This window comes from Antedon mediterranea, chromosome 3, assembly GCF_964355755.1.
Source record: "Antedon mediterranea chromosome 3, ecAntMedi1.1, whole genome shotgun sequence".
Lineage (NCBI taxonomy): Eukaryota > Metazoa > Echinodermata > Crinoidea > Comatulida > Antedonidae > Antedon > Antedon mediterranea.
This window is the reverse complement of record NC_092672.1, coordinates 38,392,025-38,419,940: the sequence shown is the minus strand read 5'-3', so window position 1 is coordinate 38,419,940 and position 27,916 is coordinate 38,392,025. Positions and strand designations below refer to the sequence as shown.

General features: G+C 31.5%; 1 protein-coding gene across 1 annotated transcript; it reads left to right on the top strand.

The window, feature by feature from the left end:
* The first annotated feature begins 5,658 nt into the window (after window positions 1-5,658).
* LOC140044378 (uncharacterized) lies at window positions 5,659-27,693 on the top strand. Its single transcript, XM_072088857.1, has 12 exons — window positions 5,659-5,713; window positions 6,899-7,104; window positions 7,388-7,484; window positions 7,793-7,936; window positions 8,166-8,261; window positions 8,601-9,425; window positions 12,146-12,373; window positions 12,716-12,814; window positions 13,286-13,387; window positions 16,762-16,882; window positions 24,229-27,352; window positions 27,670-27,693. Exons 1-12 carry the CDS (start codon window positions 5,659-5,661, stop codon window positions 27,691-27,693), a joined length of 5,121 nt encoding a protein of 1,706 aa, XP_071944958.1.
* Window positions 27,694-27,916: the final 223 nt, after the last annotated feature.

The window sequence follows — 27,916 nt, the reverse complement described above, 5'->3', positions numbered from 1 at the left end:
AGCGAATAAAATTGCATAGACAAACGTAATCAAGATATTACATACTGATCTTTAAACCGTTGATATCATTTAATGCATTACTGTATTGCTATGTAAATTTGTACTATAAAGCCAGCACAAAAGATGCCTCAAATCCTGTTTTGTAGCTTGGCAAACACTGTGGCGCATTGATTACATGTGGACTGATAATAATATTAATAATAAGCCTACTCTCTTGTGGAACTATATTGTACAGCAAGACAGCAAGATAGTACAGTTACCTTCTGACAAGATGCAGCCTGGGGCTACTCCACATCAATAGTCCAGCAAACTGATTTAAATTTATTGTGATTATCACATTCTAGGATGATGCGTTTGGTTGCTATGGAAACGGTATAATTATATAGTATGAGTTTGTTCATTTTATATTCTGCTATGCACTTTAAAGATATATTGTTCCTCTAAAAAATTATATTACAATTTTTGTTTTGTATATATTTTAATGTCATAAAATAGTTATTCACTTTAACCAAAATTATTATTTATTTATATAAATGTGTGTAGTAATGGTTTTTTTTGTTTTTTTATAAGTGATAACATTTTTTTTGTGTTAATTTGGTGAAAGTGAATTTTCTGTAACTGTATTATAACTACAAAATGACCTTTTCAAGATGGTACAGGCCTATTATCTTTATGATTGTAGATTAAAGTTGATATTAATTATTTAGTTAGTAATGTTTAAGGGTCAAAGACTGATATAAATAAGTAAATACTATTGGAAATAATGATTAAACCTCAAAAGAATATCCAACCAGAACCAACAATGACCTAAATCACCAAATAAGAAATTATCAATTTAACAATTTGCTTTAAAAATCAGAAACTGCTAATAGTTTAACTATCAACTATCTAATCAGAACATTGTTTGTTCAAACTAACAAGCAACCATCCAGCGTAAATCTCTTTCATCAGGTGTAGAATGCTTTGTTTGCTCAACGTCAGTTCAATATTTACCTTGTAGGAATTGGAGGTAACCGCTCAGATTCAAATTTTAGAATTAGATCAATATACCGTCAGAGTCAAGAGGTTGCTGTGTGTAGTAATACAGTTTGATCTTTCAATTTTAAAATAACACAATATTTTGAAGTTGTTGAAGATTGTTGTGGCTTGAGATTCTGCAATAGAGATTGTATCGACATTTCAGTAAATTTGTTGCTGTTCTTTAGACTGGTTAAGAAAGAAGAAATATTTACCTTACTTTAATTTACGCAGGTAAAATTGTTTGTTTACTTCTTTTTCCTTTCATTTGAAATGTTTATACGTACAGTATTATTTTTCAGTGGTTTTTCTTATTGTAGTATTTTTAGTATATCATACTTATATATATACGGTACTTACAATAACAAAATAGGGTTTTGGCGGGCAATTCAACATAATTCATCAAATACAGTTGGATTTATGTTGAATTGGCCGCCACCCTGGTAAGCTCTCTCGGTGCGATCACAGTCATCGTATTAATACAAGGTCAGTAGACGTGTCAAATAGACTGTCAACTTACAGACATGGGTAACGCGAGATGATACACATTTGAAAAAAAAACGCCTATACAAATTTAAAGGAAATCTAGTATGATCACAATTCTTTGATTCTTAAATACAAAAGAAGTTCTAGGTAAGTTGTTTTGTTTTATTTCATATCAACATTTTTCAACTTATGTAACAAATTTGATTACACCGATATTTGGTTACTGTTCCAATCTGGAGGTTGTGAAAACCGGCTTGATATATTTAGTCTATGACTTAGAAATAAGATCGGCAAAGGCATTAATATTAGAATGCTTTCAAATTATGTGTGTTCTCTTCCAGTAAGACTATTATGTTGCATTTCTACTTCATAATAATAAAGTTCAATCAAAACAAAAAAAGTAAAGGTTTAATAAGTGTAAATAAAAAAGGTGTTTATTTTTAAACATTAGTTATTATACGCACTATTAAGAAAGTTATTCAAACTTATGTAATATTTCAGTAAATCTCAGGTTTAATATTTGTTTTTTGTTTTTTGTAGATAATGTTTATAATTAAAAAAAAAGATACACACACCATACAATGTAAAGTTTATTTTAAGTTTTTGTGGTGAGTTTATTAAAGTATGGGCTGGGCTTAATTGTGATGCTATGCTGTAGATAAAACATAAAGAAATATGATTACCAGAAAGCAGTGGGAGGCTGATATAGCGTTATCCCTGCAGCGATGTTCCTACATATTATTGGTCCACTCCTTCATTCAATTGTTTCATGCATTTCTTATCATCAGAAAAAAGTGATGGCCATACAGTATTTAGAGTGATATTGATTTAATTGATTTAGACAAAGATTATCGAGTTTTAACGCCTTCTATTTGTGCTGTTTGACAACTTTTCAAGGATAAAGTTATTTGAATCTTTGTAATCTTATTACAGTGTATTGACAGGTAAGCCTACCTACCAGGTAACCTGATTTTGAATTAAGTTCAAACATACGTAATCTACAAAATAAGATACACGACATGTTCTAACTTAAGTATGTACAGTATTTAAGATAAGCAGAATAAAGATACAAACAGAAGGTTGATTTTATGATAATATATATAAAACCAGGATAGAACAAACTCTAACAAGAAGAAATGTTTACTTCATTTTCAATTATATAAAGAAACAGATTTAAGAGTTTGAATTACTGTATGGTAGTACATGGAGTAGATTGCAACAAATAGAACGTTTTAAATCACTTTCACTCACGTTTTTGGTTATTTTTCTATAATTATGTATACTAGATGGCACGCTCGCTTCGCTCGCGTACCATCTAGGTCGTGCCCACAGATGGTTCTCGAATACACAGTATTTTCCAGCGAGAAAAAAATGGAGATTTCAAAGGTACGTACTGCAGGACTATAATACATTGTCGTTTACAGAAACGAATAAATATACACGATGATTTATGTAGTCAGCTAAAATTAGCACCCTGGGAATTACTTCCGAGAGAGAAACAAAATGAGTCAAATTTTTTTATTTGGACTCATTTAAACAAACCCAATTTGTGTTTTGTATGTAACATTAAGGGTTGAGGGATGGGGGAAGAAGATAGGTACAAAGAGGAAACATTTTAAAATATATTCTTATCCACTCAGTAACGAAATATTGTTTTAAATGTTTTATAGGCCTATAAATAATAATACCACTAAATACAGTAAAACATTTACGATTTAATACTTTGTTAAAACTCTCACTGTCATAGTCTATTACTATGGAACGCCGTTTACGCAACATTTCAATGATATGAATTTTATGACGCGATATGTGAATGAAATGCATCGATAGGAATTGAATGGCGCGATATATGAATGAAATGTTTTGAATTGAATGCTTTGAATTGAATGTTTTGAATGAAATGTTTTGAATGAAATGTTTTGAATAAATTGTTTTGAATGCAATATTTTGAATGAAATGTTTTGAATGAAATGTTTTGAATGAAATGTTTTGAATTAAATGTTTTAAATGAAATGTTTTGAATGAAATGTTTGAATTTAATTGAAAAGTCAAACTATTGGTGGCGTATGTCATTCTCGCTCGCGATTTTTTTCTCAACCTCTTAGGCCTAAGCGTGGGTACCCTCATCTCCTTTCCACGCTGCCTTTACAGAGAATCCTAACAGACCTGGGTTCGGAAATATGTATTCCAATGTTTCAGGTCTGTTAGGATTCTTTGTAAAGGATCCATATTGATGAAGCGTGGAAAGGAGATGAGGGTACCCAGGCTTAGGGCCAAGAGGTTAAAACAAAATCGCGAGCGGGAATGACATACGCCGCCAATAGTTTGACTTTTCAATTCAATTCAAACATTTCATTCAAAACATTTCATTCAAAACATTTCATTCAAAACATTTCATTCAAAACATTTCGTTCAAAACATTTCGTTCAAAACATTTTATTCAAAACATTCAATTCAAAACATTTCATTCAAAACATTCAATTCAAAGCATTCAATTCAAAACATTTCATTAATATATCGCGCCATTCAATTCATATCGATGCATTTCATTCACATATCGCGTCATAAAATTCATATCATCAAAATGTTGCGTAAACGGCGTTCCATACTATTGAAAAAGTAAAGTACATGTAACGATACACGTACCACTACGTACGTTTATATATTTTTAAATTATTAATTAATACAAACGTTGAGAAGCAACTGTCAGTAATAACGTTTATTTATTTGTATATTATATGTTTATAATCTAACAATACCTTAACAGTATTGTACAGCATTGCAATACTATTTATGTTTATTCTCCAAGGGGGCCCATAAATCTAAATCTATACCTCTATGGTTAAACCAAATAATTTGGAATGTTCCATTCATCACAAATCAATACATTTGTAAAAACGTATATTACATGTATCAAAATAGCATTTTTTAAAGAAAATCGGCCTGTCTTCAACATCATGATGCTGTACTCGAACTGTTCAACCGGTTTTCAGCTATTAAAAACAATTATCGTAGGAGGAGATAGGAAAATGCGAAGCGTCCTCGTATTATTGTGTGCGGGTATTTTTCAAATTGACATCCATTAGACAGTGTATACCACGATCGGAAAACACCCCTATTTGGGGCAAATCTTTGAACCTAAATTCGTTTTAATCGTCAATAACTAATTATCGAACTCAATTTAATTAGTAAACAGGGTTACATCAGGTGGTTAAAATTAGTACCGAAAGTACGAACCAACTTTATATACCATCGCGTAAACATTCTAGAAATAACGCACGATTTACCGATTTTTGCCCTTACGTAAATTTATATATAGATTAATATTTTCTATTAAATTCTATTTACAACAACAACGCAAATAAATCAGAGAAAAAAATTGAAAAAAAAAAACTATTCCATCCTTTAATGGATATCCTACTGTAGGCATTAAATACTGCACACACATTGATTAAGTTTTTTTTTATTGAGTGTTGGTGAGAATTATAAATTAGTAGGTCATTCCAGAGTTTTGGTCCACCTTTTGTGGTAGTGATGTGTGGAACATAGAGCCTGGTAATATCAATGAAGGACCTAACACCAATTATATTAATAGATCTTCATGTGCAATATAAAATAAATAGATTTGTTTTAATCTGAAATATTTTTCATTACAATTGATAAAGACGATGACAATTTATTCATTACCATAGTGCTTGTGTGCACTTGACATTGCATATAATATTCTAAAAAAGTGTAATTTTCATTAATAAAGTCATTTTCTTTCACTTCATTTGACATCATCTTTTCATTACCTGATTAAAAAATATACAAAAGACAATTCATATATATATATATATGATTGGTTTTGCCATGATGTTTATTAATTTCAGTGAGATACCGTACACAGACAAGTTATGGGAGACCATTCTTAAAGATTATTTATATCAGTATCATAATATTTTATTTACTGATATTCTGTTTTCTTCTTTTAAGAAGGAAACAAATTTGTTAAAGTTTATTGATGATAAACTATCAATCTGAATATTCTTTTGTTCATTTATTGAATATAATAAAGTTATAGTAAGTGATTTGGTACTGAGTGTATTTTGATGATGAATCTAAAGATTATTAACATTTTGTTTTATTTTCAGTTGAATGGACTTGAATTGAAAGATGGAAATATCTGATGCAGAGGCTGAATGGAGTGAAGAGGAAGAAGTAACAGAAGGTATGAGAATATTCACATTTACATCAATTACATGGACATCCTGCTTATTTTTGGATCTCTTCAATCTCTCAATCTATTGTGATTAAATATGTGATTTTTGACAATTTACCACAATCCATTATACAATTCTGGATTTGCCATCTTTAAAATAAAAAGTGACCAAATGCAGGTAGTAGATTACCAAATGCAGGTAGTAGATTGTACATTACATTGTTTTAATAGTGGGCTTTTTAAGAAAACGAAAACAGCTAAAATACAGTTTTGTGGAATTAAGTTAGTGTAATATTTCAGTTGGTGTTGTCTAAAGTCAGTCAAGTGTAAAATTAGTTTAAGTGATCAGTTATTAGATGATATGAGCCACATGTGAGTGGATTGAAAATGTGTGACGACTTTGATGTACTGACTCTAAAAATAAACTATGCCAGTGTGTAAGATGTAGTAATAATATTGTAGAGTTCACCATGAAGTACTGCAGTATCAAATAATATTGTTCCCATCAGTGCAGCAAATGTCAATAGGAGGAGTCGTTTCATTGTTAGCCAGATAATATTATTGTTGTCATCATTTTTGTTCTAGTCACAATGTATAATTATCATTACAACTAATTGAGATCAATATAACCACTGCAACCACCTTCATTATTTAATGAAATCTTTATTTTAATTGGCATCAACCTCATTTGTCATGCTATTATTACTAAAGCCTTGTCTACACTATCAAACTTTATGTGACAAAAAAGTGTGATGTGTCCAAAATGGTAGTGGTATGCCCAAAGATGGTAGTGATATATCATCATGTCCATATTTGGGCACATCACTTTTTTTGTCACATAAAGTTTGATAGTGTCAGACAGAGCTTTAGATAATACAACTTAAAAGTACATTCATAGTCATTATTATTGTCATTAATGATGCTTTTCCAACACAGTTTAACAGTTAATTAATTATTCATTTAGGAAATAACCCCTTTGGAAACAAGCCTCTGGGCTTAAAGGGCCATCCCCTGCTTTCCATGCTTATTTTCTAGTTTAGTCTTGTTTTATTATATTTAATGTTTCTCTTTTTATTTCATTTACATTATACTGTTTTATAAATTTGTACTGTTCTTGGAGAGCAATAAATATTACTTACTTACTTACTTGATAAATCTGATAACAATTTAACATGATTGAAAACTGTTTTCCAGAAATACATTCTGAGAGTGACCATGTCTTGACGGATGAAGAGGAGCAAGATAAAAGCAAGGAGGAAGCATCAACTAATGAAGAAGAAGAAGAATCTGAATTTAGTGATGAAAGTGAATATGGAGTAGAGGTCAAAAAGGTCAATGTTGACCATACTGATTTCATACTGGACAGCATTGATAAGGAACTCAATGCACTCATCAGCCAGGTACAGCCATATTTCAGAAATAATTTATTGTTATTTATTTATTTATTGACCTTTGAATCTGTGCCACTCACAATATTTGTTGTGGTCTAAGAAACAATAAAATGTATGATTTATATAAAGAGGATATAGTTATTGTGTCCCTGATGGAAAAAAGATGTTGGAAACAGTGAAGGAGGGATACAAATTTGATAACAATTTAAACACAAAAACTGCTATTTAAACAAAATTTTATTTTTTTCTTTGATTTTCAAATGTGTACAATATAAAACATTATTATCGATAGACCTATCCAGTTGTACAATCCAGTGATAAAAAGGAGTCAAAACAGTCACCAGTATCAACTTCACAAAACAGCACCGGCCAACTTAAGAAGAGGAAAGGTAAATATTTAGCAGATTGTCTGGGAAACACATGAATACAAAATACTATTAGTAGTAAAGTATTATAATTTTAGCTTATACCTTGTTGGATGTTATTTTCAATATTTTACCCGTGTGGCCCAATCAGTGAACAAGACTGGTCTCCCGGGGCCCCCTGGGTACAAAATTACAACTAATAATGCCATAAAGTGACAATTTTATTCTCCAATTAAATTATTACAAACATTATGTTCATTTTGGTGATTTCACCGCATTTTTATTTATCAATGATGTTAGTTATGACGATGCATTTTGTGATTTGATTTTAGATAGAAAACAGCGCTCTCTAGAGAGTACGATCGATACTGGTCTGGGGTCAGGCAGTCCAGAAGAGGCTATAGCAGAAAACATGTCACACAGGAGAGCTATGCAATTTGCAGAAACACTTTTGAAAGAGGAGTCTTCAAGTCCTGGTATATTACAAATTAATATTGATGAAATAAAGTTATTTAATGAGATGCAAAATATTTTCCAGCGCCTCATTTGCATCATGCTGGTTACGGCCCTGATAAGCAATGTTCTTTTTTATACAAATTATTCATAGCAAACACAAGTACTGTTTAAAAATATTAAAAATGCATGAAATGATTTGGTAGAGTAAATAAGGTATTAAAGAGATCTTACTGTACTCTATTTGTTTAGGTAATCAAGAAGGTGTGTCAAGAAAGACAAAATCTATCAAACTTCAAAAGAAGAAAGGAACTAACTCAATTAAAGCAAAGAACCCACCTAAACAAAGTGAGTTTTTTATACATTTTACTGAACTATAACATTGTTCAGTATAAACAAGTATTATATTATATATATGTTAATATTGTAATTTGTTTTTTCTTGTCTATATTTTTTCTTTATGAATATTTTTATTGATTATATTATTCAATTGTATATATATATTGTTTGTATATTCTTCTTGTATATTTGCATGTACACTAATGAATGTATAATGATAAATGTGTATATTTGTAGTCAAATACTAACTACTGTATTTAGCACTCACTTATAATGAACACTAAATACTAATACTAATACTAGCACAGTTTTGCCTATGATGTTTGTCTTTTAAATTCTGCCTCGTAGATGACTTAGTCCAATCATTGAAAGATGGCAAAACACTAGACCACAGTCGATCACTTGACAATCAGTCTATCAGCAGCTTTAGTAGCAAGAATAAGTCACAAAAGATAAATAACACAGCAGAAAGTTTTCAAAGAACTATGTCACCTAGTTTACATTCTGATACTACAGCAGATTATGATTTTGAAGTTACGGAAGAAAGATCTTACAATCAGGTTGAGGAGGAAGATGATGTTGGTTATTCCAATGACGGTGATGAATCACTACAGTACTCGGATACTGAGGGCTTATCTGCATCAGGAAAAAGTTTGGTTTCTGACGAGCACACCTTAGAAGATATACATGAAATAGAGAGTATACAGAGTAGAAATATAGAAGATGAAAATGGATTGATTCAGCAACGAATACACAGAACTCTATCAGATGTCAGTAATTTTCATAAGAAATACTCAAAATCCGAAAAGATTAGTGACAATGATTCCATGGTAACGATTGATATTATGCATGAACTAGATACAAGTTTTGGCCCTCAAGATTACCCACCAATGCCCCCACCGTCTCGCTCCTCGTACGTGTACAGGAGATCTTCTACTACAGATGGCTCAGTGACATCGACAAAGCTGTCAAAAAGACCTCGCAGGAAGAGATCGTCGAAGCAGAAGAGATCAAAAACGGTTGATAGCGGTGTTGCCAGTGAGGTCACCAGCGGCTTGCCAGAATACATGTACTTGAAGAAGCCTGTTGGTGAGTCTGATGTTGGAACCGACTCTATTCATACTGAACATTATGAGCCAATGTTCAGTTCAGCTTTGGTGTACATTGGCGAAGGTACTCATGCTGCTTAGCAAGCAAATAACATTATTATGTTACATTACATTCAGTCATTAATTCATCAATGGAAAATTACTTCTATTTATTGTCATTTGCATATAAAATATACATAGAAATTATGTTTATCTTAAGCTCTGTCTACACTATCAAACTATATGGACATGATGATGTCATACTAAGCACTACCATATTTAAGCATATCACTACCATATTTGGGCACAGCACACTTTTTTTGGCAAAGTAGTTTGATAGTCATTTGTACCCCTTAATATTCTTCGAACCCTTTACTGCTCCCTCATTCTTCCCTATTTGAGCTACTGTAACATTGTCTGGGCCAATACTTACGTATCCAACCTCAGTAAACTGCAAATTATACAAAAGAAGGCTATCAGGATTATATCTGGCGCTCCACCGCGGTCCCATTCTTCCTATTTATTTTCCAAACTTAATCTCCTCAAACTCATTGATATAAACTTAATGCAACAAGGCAAATTTGTATTCTCTGCCCTGCATTCCACTTCTCCAAATCATTTAAACAATATGTTTATTCCGAATTTTTCTATTCACAATTACCCTACACGTTCTAGAACTGATATACACATACCTATCCACAACACCAATTATTTTCAAAACAGTATTAGATACTGCGGTCCATCAATGATGAACAGTTTACCACCCCAATTACAAATGCTGTTTCAATTTCTTTATTTTCCAAAAAATTAAAACAACACCTAATGTCAAACTATTAGAAAGACAACGATCGAATGTCGCAATTTGATTTATGCTGCTGAACATTGATCTACTGTGGTTTTTGAGTTTTATTTTCTGATTCTACAATTTGATTGATCTATTTTTTAAAATTTATTAATTAATTTATTTAGTACTTTTTTTTTTTTTTCCCTTTTGTGTGCGTTTTTTTGTCTTTGTTTCTCTTAATTTCCACTCTTATTCAATTATCCATTTTATTTGCATAGGCATACCCAGCACAAGATTTCCTCATCTTCTCGGGATTATGCCTTCTTACATAGCCAATTTTCTTAAATTCACTTTTCTTTTGTATATCCAACAATCATCTATTTCATTTTTAATATACCTTGCCATTTCTGTTTATTATTTTGTATTGTATTGCTATGGAGGAAAATAAATGTCTTTTGAATTGAATTGAAAATAGTGTAGACAGAGCTTTAGTTCATCCAGACAATTTCAAAATTCATTTCCATATAGAGATCATTAATTTTATTGCATTCAACATTTCCTGCGCCTTGTCAGGAATGATGCTAACATTTTGAAAGCAAATGCATGTAATGATTTATCTCAAAATTAATTTTCATTTAGAAATTCAATGAAACTCATTTACATTTATTCAGGGTAAAATAATATTCATACCATGAATCTATAAATTACGTTTTGAAAACGCTTGAAAATTGAGGCTCTACTACTGTGTGTAGAAGAGGATGAATATAAAAACTAATTAGTTTAGTTAGTTAGTCATGATAGAGTCCTTCTAAGGTCCATGGTCCTATCATAGTTTGGTTTGAACTAAAATTGTTTTAATTCCATATTATTTTACCCTGATAAAATACTATTAGTACAAATGCACAATATATTTAATCCAACCTTTTAACCATTTTAATTGATTCATCATTAATCTTATTACACATCCAGATATTTTTATCAGCATCATATCAAGATTTGAGCAGCAATATGGTTTAAGTTGATCACTTACCTTGCTTGGCTGTGTGCACTGTTATTGTTTTGTATTTCATGTTTTAATAATGCATGCTGAATTGTGTATGAGTGTGACGATAGTGGATATTTCTTCCTTGGTGACTAAATGTGTAGTTTGTGAGAAAAAAACATACTGTAGAGAGTTTCAACAGGAATACATTTCTCATTTATTTAAATATATGTTGTCCCAATTTTAATGTCACATAATAGGTCTAGTTATTCACTCTGACCAAAAGATGTAATAAATTAAAATGTACCTGAAAATTTAATGCAAAAATTATTCAAGTTAAATGAAACAGGCCTAGAAAAAATCTGATTTTTAAATAATTTTTTCATGTTTTTGGAGGACAATACAGCTTTAACTCATTTTCTTAAAGTGAGCCCTCAAGAACATTTATATTGCAATAAAATGTCAATCAATACTATACACATTGACATTTGAAATTGGTATTCAATATTACAACAATATAAAGGTTCTTACTTAACATTTGTAATTTTGCTCAAAGCATTCCTACTTACAGTACTCATTTTTACAATATAGGTATTTATTAGATATTGCATTTTAGCATATATTGACATAATTTTCTACTTATAGAAAAAATGTCAGTACAGTTTTGTGTTTATGAATTCATTTGTCTGTTATTAAAAAAATATGAAAATTCCACTAAAATACGAATTTGAATTGTATTATACATTTATTAGAATATGATCTATTTTTATTGATTTGATGAACTTAAAAAATATCAGGTCGAAATTTGACCTAATATTGATTGTTTTGTAAAAGAAACTATGTCACAAAAAAATTGAATTTTAATATACATTAATTATCAATCAGAATACTATCTATTATAAACATATTATTGGTTATTTGCTCTTTTAATATTTTTTTTTTTATCTGACGTAATAACATTCAACTAGAATGATTGCAAAATAACAGCTATTTAATTACAATTGGCCATATAAATATATTTGTATGTTTTTAAATCAAGGATTCAAACCTGGTCTAACGCTGATGAAGTCCAGACTAAATGTTCCAAGTGACGTGGAATCGGTTCAAACAGAAGATTTTGAGAGACGTTTCCGTAACATGATGGTGAAGCAGGTAGCGGGAGTACCATTAACAAGTTTTGATACAATAACTATTCCAAGCGATTTAGACTCTGTCAAGTCTGGTGATGTACGCCAAACGTTTCAGACAGTTTTAAAGAGAAAGAAAGGTTTGTATTCATTTTTAAACTGTTTTTAAACAAAATTGTACAAATTTATATATATAATATTATGTCTTAACCGAATTATTCAAACCTGAATTATTCAAGGTGCGAAGTACTACCAAATTCTTAAAATAGATGTTGAAAAATGATGTAGTTTAATAATAATTTTATGATGAATTATAACTTAATGAATAACTTAAGTCTGTAAATTGATGCTCCGATTCGTAGTGGCGTGGACTAATACTTCTCTCTTTATTTTAAAAGGTGTATTCATTTATTTAAATCCTGCTTTCTACCCTTCCAATACTGATATGTGTAACTATTTATCTAAATTCGTTTTTTTTAAAGGAGCTAAAAAGTGTCAAAGTGTGGAAAGCTTGTCTAATCTAAGCGATTCAACTTCAGAAATCAACAATAATTTTACAAGCTTTTTTAAACATAGACAAGGTATGTTCACATAATGGTATTGAAGCTTAGTAGTTTGAAATCAGAAGGTGTGAGTTCAAATCAATCCAGTGGTCACTGATGGAATAAAATAAAGTATCAGTATCAAACCGTAACAAAAACAAGAGATTAAACACCAGCCCCTCCCCTCCCCCTTACCCTCCCCCACCAGCCCCTCCCCTCCCCCTTACCCCTCCCCCACCAGCCCCTCCCCTCCCCCTTACCACCTCCCCCACCAGCCCCTCCCCCTCCTCCCTCCTCCTTTTCCTCCAACCATCTTACTCCATCCATCGGTCACGTTTTTTATTTATTTATTTATTAATTTTATTGATGTAAAAAAAAACTACTTTACTTCTCTTGTTATATATGTATTTGATCACGTCTATTATAGAATTTATTGATTAAAGTTAAGATGTGTAGTTGGTAATGATAATGTTTGCGTATGGTTTCATATCCATTTTGCATTTCTTCTAGACTTGCTGAATAATGACAGTGATAATGACAGCGGTAAAGGTGCGTTACGCTACACTAGTGATGATAGACATTCTGATGATGAAGACAGTTTATTAGACAGAGGTATGATTTTATTTAATTATGTATAACAGTTTGTTAAACAGTAATAGGCTTTGAGGATATACAAATAAAGTAATCAAACTCAGGAAGATGTTTGTTAAAATAGGATATTTGTAGCCATTGTTAACAATAAATGACATAGTAGTAGAGGATGAACCTTTGAAGTTGGGTTGAATTCATGTTTAATTTGAAATAGTCCTGAATTAAGAAACTACTGTAATGTTCATACCAGCAAATTGGCTTACACAATTTTTCATGATGTGTATAGTACTTGGTATTTTCGTGACCACACCCAACAAAATTTGATTTTTTTTTAATATGAAATATAAAATGTTAAGTAGTCATGAACATCTTTTCATTTTGACAAAATACTAGCAGTTTGAAATGTGTTGTTCACAAAACAACTTTGTATGACGTCTCTGCTTTCAGTCTATCCATGGAGGTGATACACACATTAGCATTACATACATGATCTTTCTATTAGCCGATCCCAAAATAATGTAAATGTTGTTAAGTCATTCATGATTAATGTGATGGATTAATGTCAACATGTACATTTATTGCCTGATTGCCTTTACAAATGAATTATCATGATATAGTTTATTACAATTTAATTTTAGTAGGACTATGGCAGAATTAATTTAGAATCCCACTGTGGTGAAGAAGTAGAACTAAATACAGTTAGCAGCTAGAAATCTTTACATTTCTCTTTTTGTTTGTATTATTTTAGATTATAAGTTAATCCTATGTACTGTTAAGCTCTTTCTACACTATCAAACTTTATGACAAAAAATGTGATGTGCCCATATATGTACATGATGACATCATATCACTACCATATTTGGATACATCACACTTTTTTTTGTCAAACTAGTTTGCTAGGGACAACATCTCTCTTGAAATAGCAAGACCTAGATGAATAACAATAACATTCACATTATTAAAATGACATAGGCAATTCATTATTTAAAGACATAAGCAATTCATTATTTAAAGACAATTAGGCAATTCATTATTTAAAGACATAAATAACATGTAACTCATTATTAAAGACATGAGTAACTCATTCTTACGTATACAATAACAATAACATTCACATGATTAAAAAGACATAGGCAATTCATTATTTAAAGACATAAATAACATTCAACTTATTAAAGGCATGAGTAATTCATTCTTACATATATACACATTTACTATATTAGGATTGTATTGATCTTACTACTTTATATCTACTATAGCCTTTTTTTAAGAGATATTTTTTACAATAGGTTTTTTAAAGTTGGTTTGTGTGTTTGTTATGGAAAGAATAAAACATATTGAAAAAAAATTATTTTAGCCTTTACATTATAACGAGTTGTTGATAGTTAAACATCTTTCCATGATAAATGAACATAAAAAACTCTGATGATTTTTTTTCTTTTAGTTTGTTTGAGAGGGTTTTTTGTTTTTTAAATAGATCATCCATCAAGCTGTATATCTACACATGTTCTACATGAATTGCGTATTTTGTATTTTTTCCAACATGAAATGACGTCTGGCGTTGGCTATCCTCATGCCATCCTTTTGTTAGTCTGATTGACGTTGGGTTGTTTTAAAATCATTCACTTGAAACATATAAAGATAACTGTACACTGAGTGTACTGTCAAAAGTTGTTGTGTATTTAGCCTAGTATTAAACTGAGCCCTGACAGTTAATTAGTATGTGCATTTATAGTGCATTTTAGTACTCTTAACCTATTTGATGCTACTTCACAACTCTGATTGATTCAGTAATTGCTTAAGTATCCAGCGTGAGGAGACAGTTGGCATGGTAACCATATTAGTAGTACAAACAGTGAAGATAGAGTAAAGATGGTGATGATGTTTATATTAATACATGGTAAACAATCTTTATTTGTACACTGCATAGAGGAGCAACTTATCACGTCAATTATATCAATCAAGAACTAAATGGCATTTAAACCGTCTATGTTTTATGGAAATGCATCTTGTTTTGGATGTTGGTTGGTCTGAATTCAATTTCACTCAGTTTATACAGCATAAAGATAAAGCTTGAGGCATTAGAAATCGTTGTATTATTTGTATGTATGTATATGATTCAAGGAAAGTAAGCTGTTTTTTCTGTGAATCAGTGTTTTCAAGACTATGATTATGTGTTGTTATCGAATATTCTGAAATCATCAAAAACAAAATTGAGACCCAAAAAATATTATACAATAGGTTTTTATGGAAGTTTAATATGTTGCTTAGCTTTACTTAGATAATCTTATCAAGATATTTTTCTTAATATTTGGCCATTTTTCGAAAAGAAAATCCATGTACTCTTAAAATTAAGAAATGTTTTGAGAAGATTAAAAACCCCAATTTCATTTCAACATTCTGGATCTACCACTGAATTGTGTCTGGTTCCCATTCTCTTGTATAGAAACCTATTTGGATACCTTTTAATAGCTCAGTAAAAGACAATTATGTGTGTATTATACTTAAACAATAAAAGATATATCATTTAGTAATAGAAATGAATAGCGCTGTTATTAGTGTTAGTGAATTCTTCTTCACATGTGTTATGTATAAATCATTTCCAAAGAATACAAAAAGTAAAATGATATTATTACTCTATTAATGTTCTTATTGATTCACTGAGATTAACTTTGTTCTCAAGGTTTCAATCTTAATACTGTATCATGGATTTAGTTATGCTAGTTTGGCAGGTGTTTCTGCATTTTCACTACATGTTTTTCTGCGTCAATCTTTTGTTTTCACTTCCTCTAAGAATTATGATGTTGTCACTTCGATTCTCCTGCACAGAAATCTATGCTAAACAACACAAGTCTGTGAAGAAATGATTCAATAAACATTTGCTTCGTAGGATGAAAATTGATAGTCTCCTTATTGTATTTTCGTGTCGTTTGAGAAACATTGTATTACCATTCTTTTCTAGAAATTATAGTACACTGGTAAGATTTAGTTTCTTTAGCTTTGTAGTTAACATAATTGACATCAATTCTAAGTTTCAGGATCTAACCTACAATTCATTTAGTTAAAAAATGTATTATTCTGTCAATGTAACAAACATTTTTTGGATGGAATTTGTGTTTTTTTCCTTCACTAGTGAGTGAAAATTATTTTTAGTTGCAGGTAAGACATTTGATGCTGTAGCCTATATAAACTTATTTAGATAACTGGTTGTTACTCTACAGTATCATACAAATGTGTAGCTTTGTTGTTTTAAGTTGTTATTTGTGGTTGTCTGATGCAGCAGTCATTATATATTATACATTATGCAACATTAATTTGTATTTTAAAGAAACACAGTCTTGTGTCTTAATGAATAAATATATGTCATATAATATTGTCATTACATGTTTCCATAGGTATACAACGGATTACAAGGCAAGCATATCCAGATGAACCTTCTAGAAACAAAAAACAGAATGCCAAGAAATCTCCAGGAAAAGGTTTACATCAAGGATCAGATAAGAACCGCACAAACAGGTAAAATAACATATTTTATAATATTATTTAATGTAATTGCATCCTATAGTCACACATTGTGCAAGTGGTAAATAATGTGCATGCAAAAATGGTCACTTTTAATGGTCATGTTTGTTTTTATTTTAAAAATATTTTAAATTTTTTTCTCTCAATTGTGTCATTCATTTCATAAACTTTATTTTTTTTTCCTGTTTTTGTTTCTATTTTTTTCTTAAATCATTATTATTATACAGTCAACTCTCCCAATATCGGACATCATTATTATTATACAGTCAACTCTCCCAATATCGGACATCATTGTTATTATACAGTCAACTCTCCAATATCTGACATAATTTGGTCAGCTTAATATGTCTGGTTTTCCAGAAAATCTGGTATTCCAAATGTGTTTTTAATGGTAAAACAAGAATTTGGAATATTTTGTATGATTCAATTCAAGAAAACTATGGTTTTTGCGAGTTTATAGTTTTCAGAGATTTCAATATTGAGTTGACTGTATTTATTTTAAACTATTTTAGCAGTGTATTTCTTTACTCAATGTTTTTGATCATATTGTATTGACTCTACCGTATATGTATGCATTGTGAAGTAATAGTAGGCATGTGCATATCAGTTGGAACATTTGAATGCTATTTTGAATATGAGAAACCTATTACTGTGCATGTTACTGTCATTTCCCCCTCTGTCAGGTAAGTTCTTATATTATTTATTTGTGAGTTTTTATTGATAAATATTATTAGCACAAATTTATGTTTATTATATTTAATATGAACATTGCATGAACACATTAATAAAAGCCTTTGAACTTGTTTCCAATGAGGTTCACTTAGTATCAGGAAAATGGAACTTCAGACTAATGGGGCCTCCACCCTAAATTGTGAAAATTACAATGCACAATATATAACAATGTCCTGCACTTTATTTTACAATATTCAACCTTAAGCTCCCCTCCCCTCCTCCCTGAACTATTTCAATTAATTTATTAATTGTTTAAATTTCATCATCTTAATTGATATCTGAGAGTATTATTCATTTGATTTTAAATATAAATTAGGCTATTAATTGTGTATTATTCTGAAGAACTCTAGGGTTTTCTGAAAAGTAATTATGGTAGCCTTGAATCTATAACAAATGGCCCCATTAAAAATCAAATGATTTTGTATTGTGTCCTAGAGATGATGGTAATTAATCGTTAAGAAACTGAGTTATTCATTTTACATCGTTGTGCACTATAATCAATAGCATCAGTGATAGTAGTAGGTTTTATCTCTCTTTCCACCCAACCTACCATTTGTTGTGCACTATAATCAATAGCATCAGTGATGTAGTAGGTTTTATCTCTCTCTCCACCCAACCTACCATTTGTTGTGCACTATAATCAATAGCATCAGTGATGTAGTAGGTTTTATCTCTCTCTCCACCCAACCTACCATTTGTTGTGCACTATAATCAATAGCATCAGTGATGTAGTAGGTTTTATCTCTCTCTCCACCCAACCTACCATTTGCTGTGCACTATAATCAATAGCATCAGTGATGTAGTAGGTTTTATCTCTCTCTCCACCCAACCTACCATTTGTTGTGCACTATAATCAATAGCATCAGTGATGTAGTAGGTTTTATCTCTCTCTCCACCCAACCTACCATTTGTTGTGCACTATAATCAATAGCATCAGTGATGTAGTAGGTTTTATCTCTCTCTCCACCCAATCTACCATTTGTTGTGCACTATAATCAATAGCATCAGTGATGTAGTAGGTTTTATCTCTCTCTCCACCCAACCTACCATTTTTTGTTAGAGAATATACACTACAATAATTGTTTGGTTTTTTTCCTATATTAAAAAATGATAAACCACATTATTATTAATTTTCATTGAGGGCGCTGTATATATCCGAGCAAGAATTATATAATCTCAGGTTCAATAAACTCTGTCTTGTAAGGTTTTAAAAAATGGTAATGAGAACCAGTGCTAAACATATGTTATTAGTAGTAGTCTATCAAAAGTAATTCATAATATAAGTTAACCATCAAACAGAGCACCTGTGTTCTCTTTCCCACCCTCCTGACAATAAACAGTCATTTATACACTGTTTGCAATAATAGTCTACCTGAATGCTGCTGTATTTATTTATTTATTTATTTGGATATAGAACTTATAACAAGTAGCCGCAAGGCTAAAAACGTTGCCTTTACAAAATTACTGTACAATTTACTTAGATAGCAAAAAAGGATGTAATAAAAATGAAATAAAAGATATTCAAGATAATTAGTTACACTTTCTATAATTACTTGTTAATTGTGTATAACTCTTGCATGTTTGCTGTTTATAAATCAAGCTAACCTTCAGCAGGTGAAAATAAGATGGCTTTATATGCTATGGTTGGTGCGGATTTAGACCTATTTTTGCTCTTAAATTCATGTTCAATGTTAGACCTATTTTTGCTCTTAAATTCATGTTCAATGTTAGACCTATTTTTGCTCTTAAATTCATGTTCAATGTTAGACCTATTTTTGCTCTTAAATTCATGTTTAATGCAAGTACTACATGTAAAACTAGTCTGTTGTGCAATGCAAATTAGAATTTATAAATGTACGTAAAGGAGGATATTGACTACACATAAGAAACAATTATTTCATCTTTATTTTTATTCTTATTTTAGCATATTTAGAATAAGAAAAGTTTGTGGTGGAGTCAATTAGTGCAGTGCACTGGTCAATTATTTTAATTACTACATTCAATTTTGTAGTGGTGGTCTTAAAAACTGATCTATGAATGAAATCAAATGAACATGGACGCTGATTAGAGATGAAATTGTTTGTTTAGGGGCTGGTTTGCTTTGTATTGTTAATTGTTCCATTACATGCGCAAGGCCAATAAATTACTACAAAATCATGATGCTCTAATTACATCTCTGGCAACCTAGCAATCATAAATCTGCTGCCCTCTATCTATACTACACAGACTATTAACTGAATGCAATAGCCGTGGTAATGCATTTCTTATTGATTGCTTCATTCACTGTGGACAGTGGTGGTTCTTTAAAATTAGATGTATATTTAAATTTAAACTACTGTGCGAGATTGCATGTAGATAGATGCTGTTGAATTCTTGTATGGCCTAGCTGCTAATCATTCACTGCACATTGTATGCAGCGTGTAGCTTTGGTTTACAGTACACAGGTGTTTTGTTTTAGGAAATGTGATGTGTGAAGTTGATCTGCGAAGACATTTAAGAAGTATTTACTTCTCATCTACTTCTCATCTAATCTGAAGGATGTTCAATTCTGAAGGATGGTGTGGAATGTTGGTTGAACAATTACCTAAGCTTTTATCTGATTTGAAAATGGAGCCTAAAACTGGCTGACTGTCTGTTTGTCTACACATTTCTTGAGGGTAAATCATCCTCACAAGTACATGAGCTAATTTGAAGCTATCCATTTACAGTGAACTGATTAGTGTGAAGATAATTACTCCGAAGATAATTACTCCATTACACCATGAAATTATTATTAAAATATGTCGATTACAGGAAAATGCTTCCATTACTGAAAATAATTATGAGTCTAAATATGAGCTGACAGCTGAGTCGTAGACTAGTATTAGCTGGTGACTTTATGCCGAATGTTCACATTTGATTGTTTAGTATTTCCAAGTGTACCTTGATCAGGTTTTGGTCTTGTTTTTGACAACTAAGTTTGATACTTAACCAAAGAAACATTCCTGGTTTCACAAACATTTCTTCAATTTATCGCCGTGTAACCATGGCAATGGACAGGCGGTAAGTGTTCTATAGATTCATGTCTAATTATTTATAAAATAGTTGCGTCACAGTCAGAGACCCCAATGGAAGTAAAACTATATACTTAAGCTTTCTGGACTTTATTCTGGAAAATCTTCTAAAAATGTCATTGCTCTGCAACTGGGAGCGTTAATGTTATCACTTTGTATTATTTCTGATAATCATTTTCCAACAATCAAATCAAAATTTGTGATGCCTAAGTTGACAAAAAGGAAACAAAAAGGATGCTTTAAACTAAGATACACTGCCAATACAGTATTCCGTAGTTAATTTAATACAAAAAGCTGTTCAACCAGTTCAGCTATTAAAAACAATTATCGTACGAACCAACTTTATATACCATCGAGTAAAAATTTTAGAGATAATGCACAATTTACCAAATGTTGCCCTAAATTTATATATAGATTATTATACCGAACACCAGTATTTCAAAACTAGTGTTCTAAAAACAAAAATCTATTTCACACCAACTTGATGATCTATATCAAAATAAAAAAATAGTTAAATTTGAATTTAATCAGTAGTTTTGTAGTCACATTGTCTTCTAATGCTAAAATAAGTTAAAGTTGATTCTTAGTGTTGTGTTTTATTAAGAATAAAGTAGATTAGATCTTATGATGTCAATCATTCATCTATACATAGATTCTTTGTGTATCGTCTTATATTATTGGAAATGATTGTATCATATTCATTAGTGTGATTTAGTACCCAATTTGTTTTGTATATATCAAATGTAGAGTATATATATTATTTTTTAAATTTCATTTTGTAGATATTAGTTGAATTAGTTGTCCAATAACCATTGCATGAATGCAGATCTTTATTAGAATTTTAAACATGATTTTGTTATTCAAATTCATTTACTACAGTAGATATTAACTGAACCATGTTGGAAACATTAAGTTCAATTGTAACCACTAGATGGCACGCTCGCTTCGCTCGCGTACCATCTAGGGGTGCTCACAGATGGTTCTCGAATACAGTAGAATCCACGGACGGGGACTTTTTTGGGACACTAAACAAAAACGGAAGTGTCCCCCTCTAATTGGGGTATTCAGAAATAGAGACAACAAAACCAATACTGGATTCCATAAAGGACAATTAATTTATGTGGATTAAAGAAATTAGGGAGAAATGGAAATGTATGTACGGGAATTGGGCGGCACGTGGTGGTGGTGATGGAACCGCAGTAATAAAGTTGATTGTATTTATATATTATAAGAACCAAACTAAATAAATAGACCTAGACATTCTGCGAAATGGAAATCGGAAATTCAAGCTCCTATTCAGTGAAAAATTAAACTGTAGTCTACCTAAATATTTAGGGCAAATCATCGGTTGTGGTGTTGAACTTCCTGTAAACATTTGTGTGAACCAAACTGGGTCGAATTTCTGTCATGAGTACTGATTTGTTGGCCTGTGATTTATGACGCCTAAGGGATCTATCTAGACTTATTTTTTAGAATAATGTACGTACCTGTCAGATACAATTGTCTTGTGTCGTATAATAAATAAGTACTGTAATAGTTACTGAAGTTACTATTACAATCTCGTCAATGAAAACACGAAAATGTATATGCACTTACTTATGAAAACGTATACAGTATTATACTCAGTTATTGAAACAGTAGGTTTAAAAAAGTTTCGTTTGTCTGTAAAATGATGTAATCAAGCTGTTTACATGAGTCTTAATTTATAAGCACATCAATAATAAAATAGTTTATCTATCCTGTAATTGGCGAGATTATGGTCGCTGTTGAATGAAATAAAGCCAATCGGTATCATATTTGTACAGAAACGTTTTCGCGGCCGAAGGGTGTAACCTAAATTCGTTGTATTATCAAGAACTAACTGTAACTAAACTTACATAGAAAGTAGGGTATCATAAATTTGGCCTTAGCACTCGGGGGAGTGGCTAAGATGAAGTCCGTGGGACTACTAAATATAAATTGTAATGAACCTCGAGGGACATAAATAGGAATATTTCATGTTTCATTATCAATGTATAATAAATGGAAACTGTTTACCGATTCAAATAATAGAAATTGGTTTTTAACATTTTCCGAACCTATTGCAAGTTTATTCTCAAAGGGCCCATATATTTACCTACCGTATGTGTTAAACCAAGGGCTCATAAATTTACCTACAGTACTTGTGTTAAACCAAACTCTGGATTGGGATGTTCCATTCATCGCAAATCAATACATTTGTATAATCGTATATTAAATCTATCAAAATAGTATTTTTTAAAGAAAATCGGCCTGTCTTCAACATTATGATGGTGTACTCTAGCAATCTATCAAAATAGTATTTTTTAAAGAAAATCGGCCTGTCTTCAACATTATGATGGTGTACTCTAGCTGTTCAACCGGTTTTCAGCTATTAAAAACAATTATCGTAGGAGGAGATAGGAAAATGCGAAGCCTCCTCGCTATGTAACATTAGGGTTGAGGGATGGGAAAGCGGATAGGTACAAAGAGGAACAATTTTTAAATATATTCTTTATCCACTGAGTAACGAAATATTTTGTTCATGTTTTATAGGCCTATAAATAATATACCTCTAAATACAGTAGGCCTAAAACATTTGCGATTTAATACTTTGTTAAAACTGTCACTGTCATAATCGATTGAAATATTAAAGTACATGTCACGATACACCACTACGACGTTTATATTTTTGGTAATTATTAATACAAACGTTGAGAAGGAACTGTCAGTATAAAGTTTATTTGTATATCTAACAGTAGAGCCTATCCACAGTCTCAGTAATAAAGTTTATTTGTATATATTTTTATATTACATCTAACAGTACGAACATTCACAGTAAGAAATGTTCGATTCAAATGAAAAATAGTTAATAGGTATTTACAGTATTGTCAAAGTATTGCAAGTTTATTCTCAAAGGGCCCATATATTTACCTACCGTATGTGTTAAACCAAGGGCTCATAAATTTACCTACAGTACTTGTGTTAAACCAAACTCTGGCAGACTGAGAGATTGGGATGTTCCATTCATCGCAAATCAATACATTTGCATAATCGTATATTAAATCTATCAAAATAGTATTTTTTAAAGAAAATCGGCCTGTCTTCAACATTATGATGGTGTACTCTAGCTGTTCAACCGGTTTTCAGCTATTAAAAACAATTATCGTAGGAGGAGATAGAAAAATGCGAAGCCTCCTCGCATTTTTTTGGCGGGTATTTTTCAAGACGGACATCCATTAGACAGTGTATTCCACGATCGGAAAACACCCCTATTTGGGGCAAATCGTTGAACCTAAATTCGTTTTAATCGTCAATAACTAATTATCTAACTCAATTTAATTAGTAAACAGGGTTACATCAGGCGGTTAAAATCAGTACCGAAAGTACGAACCAACTTTACATACCATCGAGTGAAAATTCTAGAAGTAAGGCGCGATTTACCGAATTTTGCCCTTACGTAAATTTATATATAGATACATTACAAATCTTTATTTCAAATATTTCAGCTTTTAAATATTTTAAGATAAATAACTATAATGTTTTTATGGTTTTCAGCTCTAACCATTTAAGACGACAATTATCAAGATTTACTACCTCAGAAGAGTCTATCTCAACATTTGAAACTGAGAGTTTAAGAAGCCAATCAGCAACCTCCAATACTGAATCAAGAAAAGGAAAAAGTTTTTCCGGAGTTGGTTTTGAAACGGGTCAATGGCAGAGCAATGATTATTACGATTATGAAGAATATGGTGTCCCTGAAAAGTTATCTAAACCAATAATCGAATATAACCGTCCTTCCTCAAGTAGTGGTAGCTATGCAAGTTCTCTATGTCAAGCTTTAGATTTAGGAGAACCTGATCTTACTTGGAGTGTAGCAGAATGGGTGGAGAGTTCATGTGCAGATAGGTTGGACCCTACAGACAACCAGCCACAAAACATTGATTCTTCATTATTGCCGAAACCCAACTACAGTGATTTTTATAAAGAAGCAATGTCTATTGCTAAAGAAGAACAGAGTAAGCAGAATCATGTCAATGACATCAGTGAATTGCCCTTAGAGGCTCGGTATTTGATGGAGGCGTCCTTGGGAGCACTAAATCCAGGTGGCATGAGCCAAATGATGTACAACAATCCTGTTCCATCAGAGGAGATTTTAATGGATTTAGGATTTGGTGGACAGGTTACTGGTGTCCCAGAAAGATTTATGATTTCTCTGCGGCAGAAGCAAGCAAAGGTGCAGGCAGAAAAGGCCAAAAAACGTGCTGAACAAGTTCAGAAAATGCTGCAACGTGCCTTCAATGTACGACTACCTGGACAAAGTACTAGCAATAGATGGAAACTATCTATGAAGACAGAAAGTAAAGGAGAGAATACTGACAAAACGGAAACATCATTGAGTAAAACTTTGCAGTCTAATGCTATGCAAGAACATGAAATCAAACAAGATAAAAGAAATGATAACAGTAATAGTTTTGATGTTTGTGATGTTGTTGAAACGGATGAACTAATAAATGGTGGTGTAAAAAATAAAGGACTAACTAGTAAAGTTCAAAGTTCAACTTCCAATAATAATAATAATTCATATTTAACAGCATTAGTTGACAAGAGAAAGAAACTTAAGAGAGCAGCAACAATTGGTTGTCTTGATATTGATTCTGTTGTGAAAAAACTTCAAGAGTGTGTTGTTGATTCAAACTCTGATTCTATTGTCCAAAGAAGAAAAAGTTTACCACAGAAAATAGAAAACAGAAAAAGGAGAGATCACACAAGTTCAAAAGAAAGAAGATTAAAGCTTTTTAGAAAACAGCATTCACTTCCTCTTTCTCTTGAAACGCTTCCAGAGGAAGACGAAGGGCAGAAGTCGTTGCACCAAAGCTTTAGTACATCTTTTGAACAATCTGTTGATAACAAAACTGCAATTGATGAATCTGAAAAATCAAAAACTGATGCTCAAATTAACACAGAAGATCAATACAAATATACCACAAAAAGAAATAGTAAAATACTGCCTCACAATTTTGTAACATTTTCTATTGCAACCCAAACCCAGGATGAAAATTTTGAGATTATTGAATCAACAAAAGTTACTCAAACTCAAACTTCTTTTGAATGTTCATCTGGTAGACCATCCTTGTCAAGTTTAAATGAAACATTTTGTCAACGATTTGATGAGAATTTGAGTGTATTTTCTGGTGATCAAACATTTGATGTAGATGACTGTCGAATACCACTTCCAGATTTCAAATCTAATTGTGCAGATACCCCATCACCTGATCAGAAGGAGCCTACATATTCACAAACAAAATGTGAGACAAAGAGTGAGTCAAGTTGCAATTGTAATACCTCCTCACTTCTCACTTATGAAGATACTGTTCAAAATGAGGATGAGGATTATGGAGAATATTTTGACAGAATTTTGATGAAAATTACAAATGGACGAGTCACAGAGCCAGTTGAAGCAGATGTTGACCATCTTTTTGACATTACACAATCTCTTGATTCACCAACGTCTCAGCATAAACGACTTTTGATTCCTGATCCAGGGTTATTTGATGGGTTGTATCCATCCAGTAGTAACTCTCCAGTTCCTAATCCTGTACTGAAAGTTAACACTGGCAATGTGAACTTAGTTCCTAGTACAGTTATTCAAGAAAGAAGACTAGGAAAACTCACAAAGAAGTTTGTAGAAATGAATGGTTTTAGTATGGGTAATCATTTGGGTTTAAACGGTAAGGTTTTTCCCAATTCACCATCTGAAAGAAGACAAACAAAAACTGGCAAAATGCTTTCAAGACCAAAGAAAAGTAAACGACAAAGAAAGAAGAAACAGAGATATGTTCAAAGTAAACCTTGTTTTTGTGAAAGTATGTCATCCAATAGCTACAGTAGCAATAACCACATCGGCTTCACCAAAGGTTCCAGAGGAATTGATAACAATCATAATTATTCTAGCAGACTTTCGCAAAAAATGTCACCAACATTTAATGATCACTCTCACTGTTGTCATTGTCCAAGAAGCTGTTGCATTGTAAACACTATGAAGAGTCCAGGCTCTTCTTTTCGACTTAACAATAACAATGTTACAAACTCAGACACAGATTCTACAACCAGTTCTCCATATAATAAAAAGACTGCACCAGAAAATATTTGTGATCAAAATAGCTATGCAACCAATGAAGGCATAAATTCTAACTTCAGTACTGTAAGACCATCAAAATCATCAAGACAGAATCATTTTAAAAGAGAAAGTTTTAAAGATAGTTTTGACACCGTCAACAACAGTTGGTTGATTGAAGACACAGATGACTCCACTGATAAAATTTGTGATGAAATCTTAGATTTCTCTTCAGACGATTCGAGTTGTCCTGGTATAACAAGAGCATTCTCTTATTCAATGGCACAACATCACCAGACATTGATTGATCAACCTGCCAAAATATCTAATATGGAAATCAAACCGAATGAATGTGTAAATGAGACTTTCCGATCTGAATGTTTTATACATGTTCCCTCATACCAACATAAGGTATCTGATATTCAACCACTCTCTTCACAAATCTACCTCCAGCTTCTTCCAGCGCCACCACTGATCGGTGATGATGTCACAACTGCGTCGTCTTTAATTTCTACATTAACGTTATTTGTCAACAATGATTCTGATATATCCAGCAATCCTCTGGTAATGATTAAATGTATGTCTTGTTTTAGATGTGTCTGTCAAACAACTTTTATGACAATATTTTGTTTTTAAGTGAAAGATTTATGTCTTTTCTTTTAACCAATAGCACACACATTCAAGTTATAGCACTACAGTAAAATAAACACCTGTGAATTGAAATACTGATTAATAATTACAGTGTTTAGAAATAAAAAGGCACAGTAAAAAAATGTTACCCCAATGAAGGCACCTCATCCAGCTTTACATAACAATGTTTTATATCATCTATAATCATAATTTTTAATATTAGAGATTATTATTTCAACATTTCATCATAGTTTCTTGAATTAACACTAATATAATGAATGCGTCACTTTTGTTCAGTGACGTAAATGATTGCTAATACTCTTCATAAAATAATGTTGTATTATTATTTCTTTCCTGTTGTTTTCATTATAAATGTGCATTTTATTTTTAACTTTTCTTTATGATTTTTACAATATGAAAATATAATAGACCTACGCAATACTTTTAATGGTTTTATTTTTGCACTATGAACATATCATCATAAACTGCCATGTGTAT

Excerpts from the sequence above, each read along its gene's own strand:
- LOC140044378 (XM_072088857.1), top strand. The coding sequence starts at position 5,659 with ATGGAAATATCTGATGCAGAGGCTGAATGGAGTGAAGAGGAAGAAGTA. Across the intron at positions 7,485-7,792 it reads CCAACTTAAGAAGAGGAAAG|ATAGAAAACAGCGCTCTCTA; the intron begins GTAAATATTTAG and ends ATTTGATTTTAG. Across the intron at positions 9,426-12,145 it reads TTTGGTGTACATTGGCGAAG|GATTCAAACCTGGTCTAACG; the intron begins GTACTCATGCTG and ends TTTTAAATCAAG.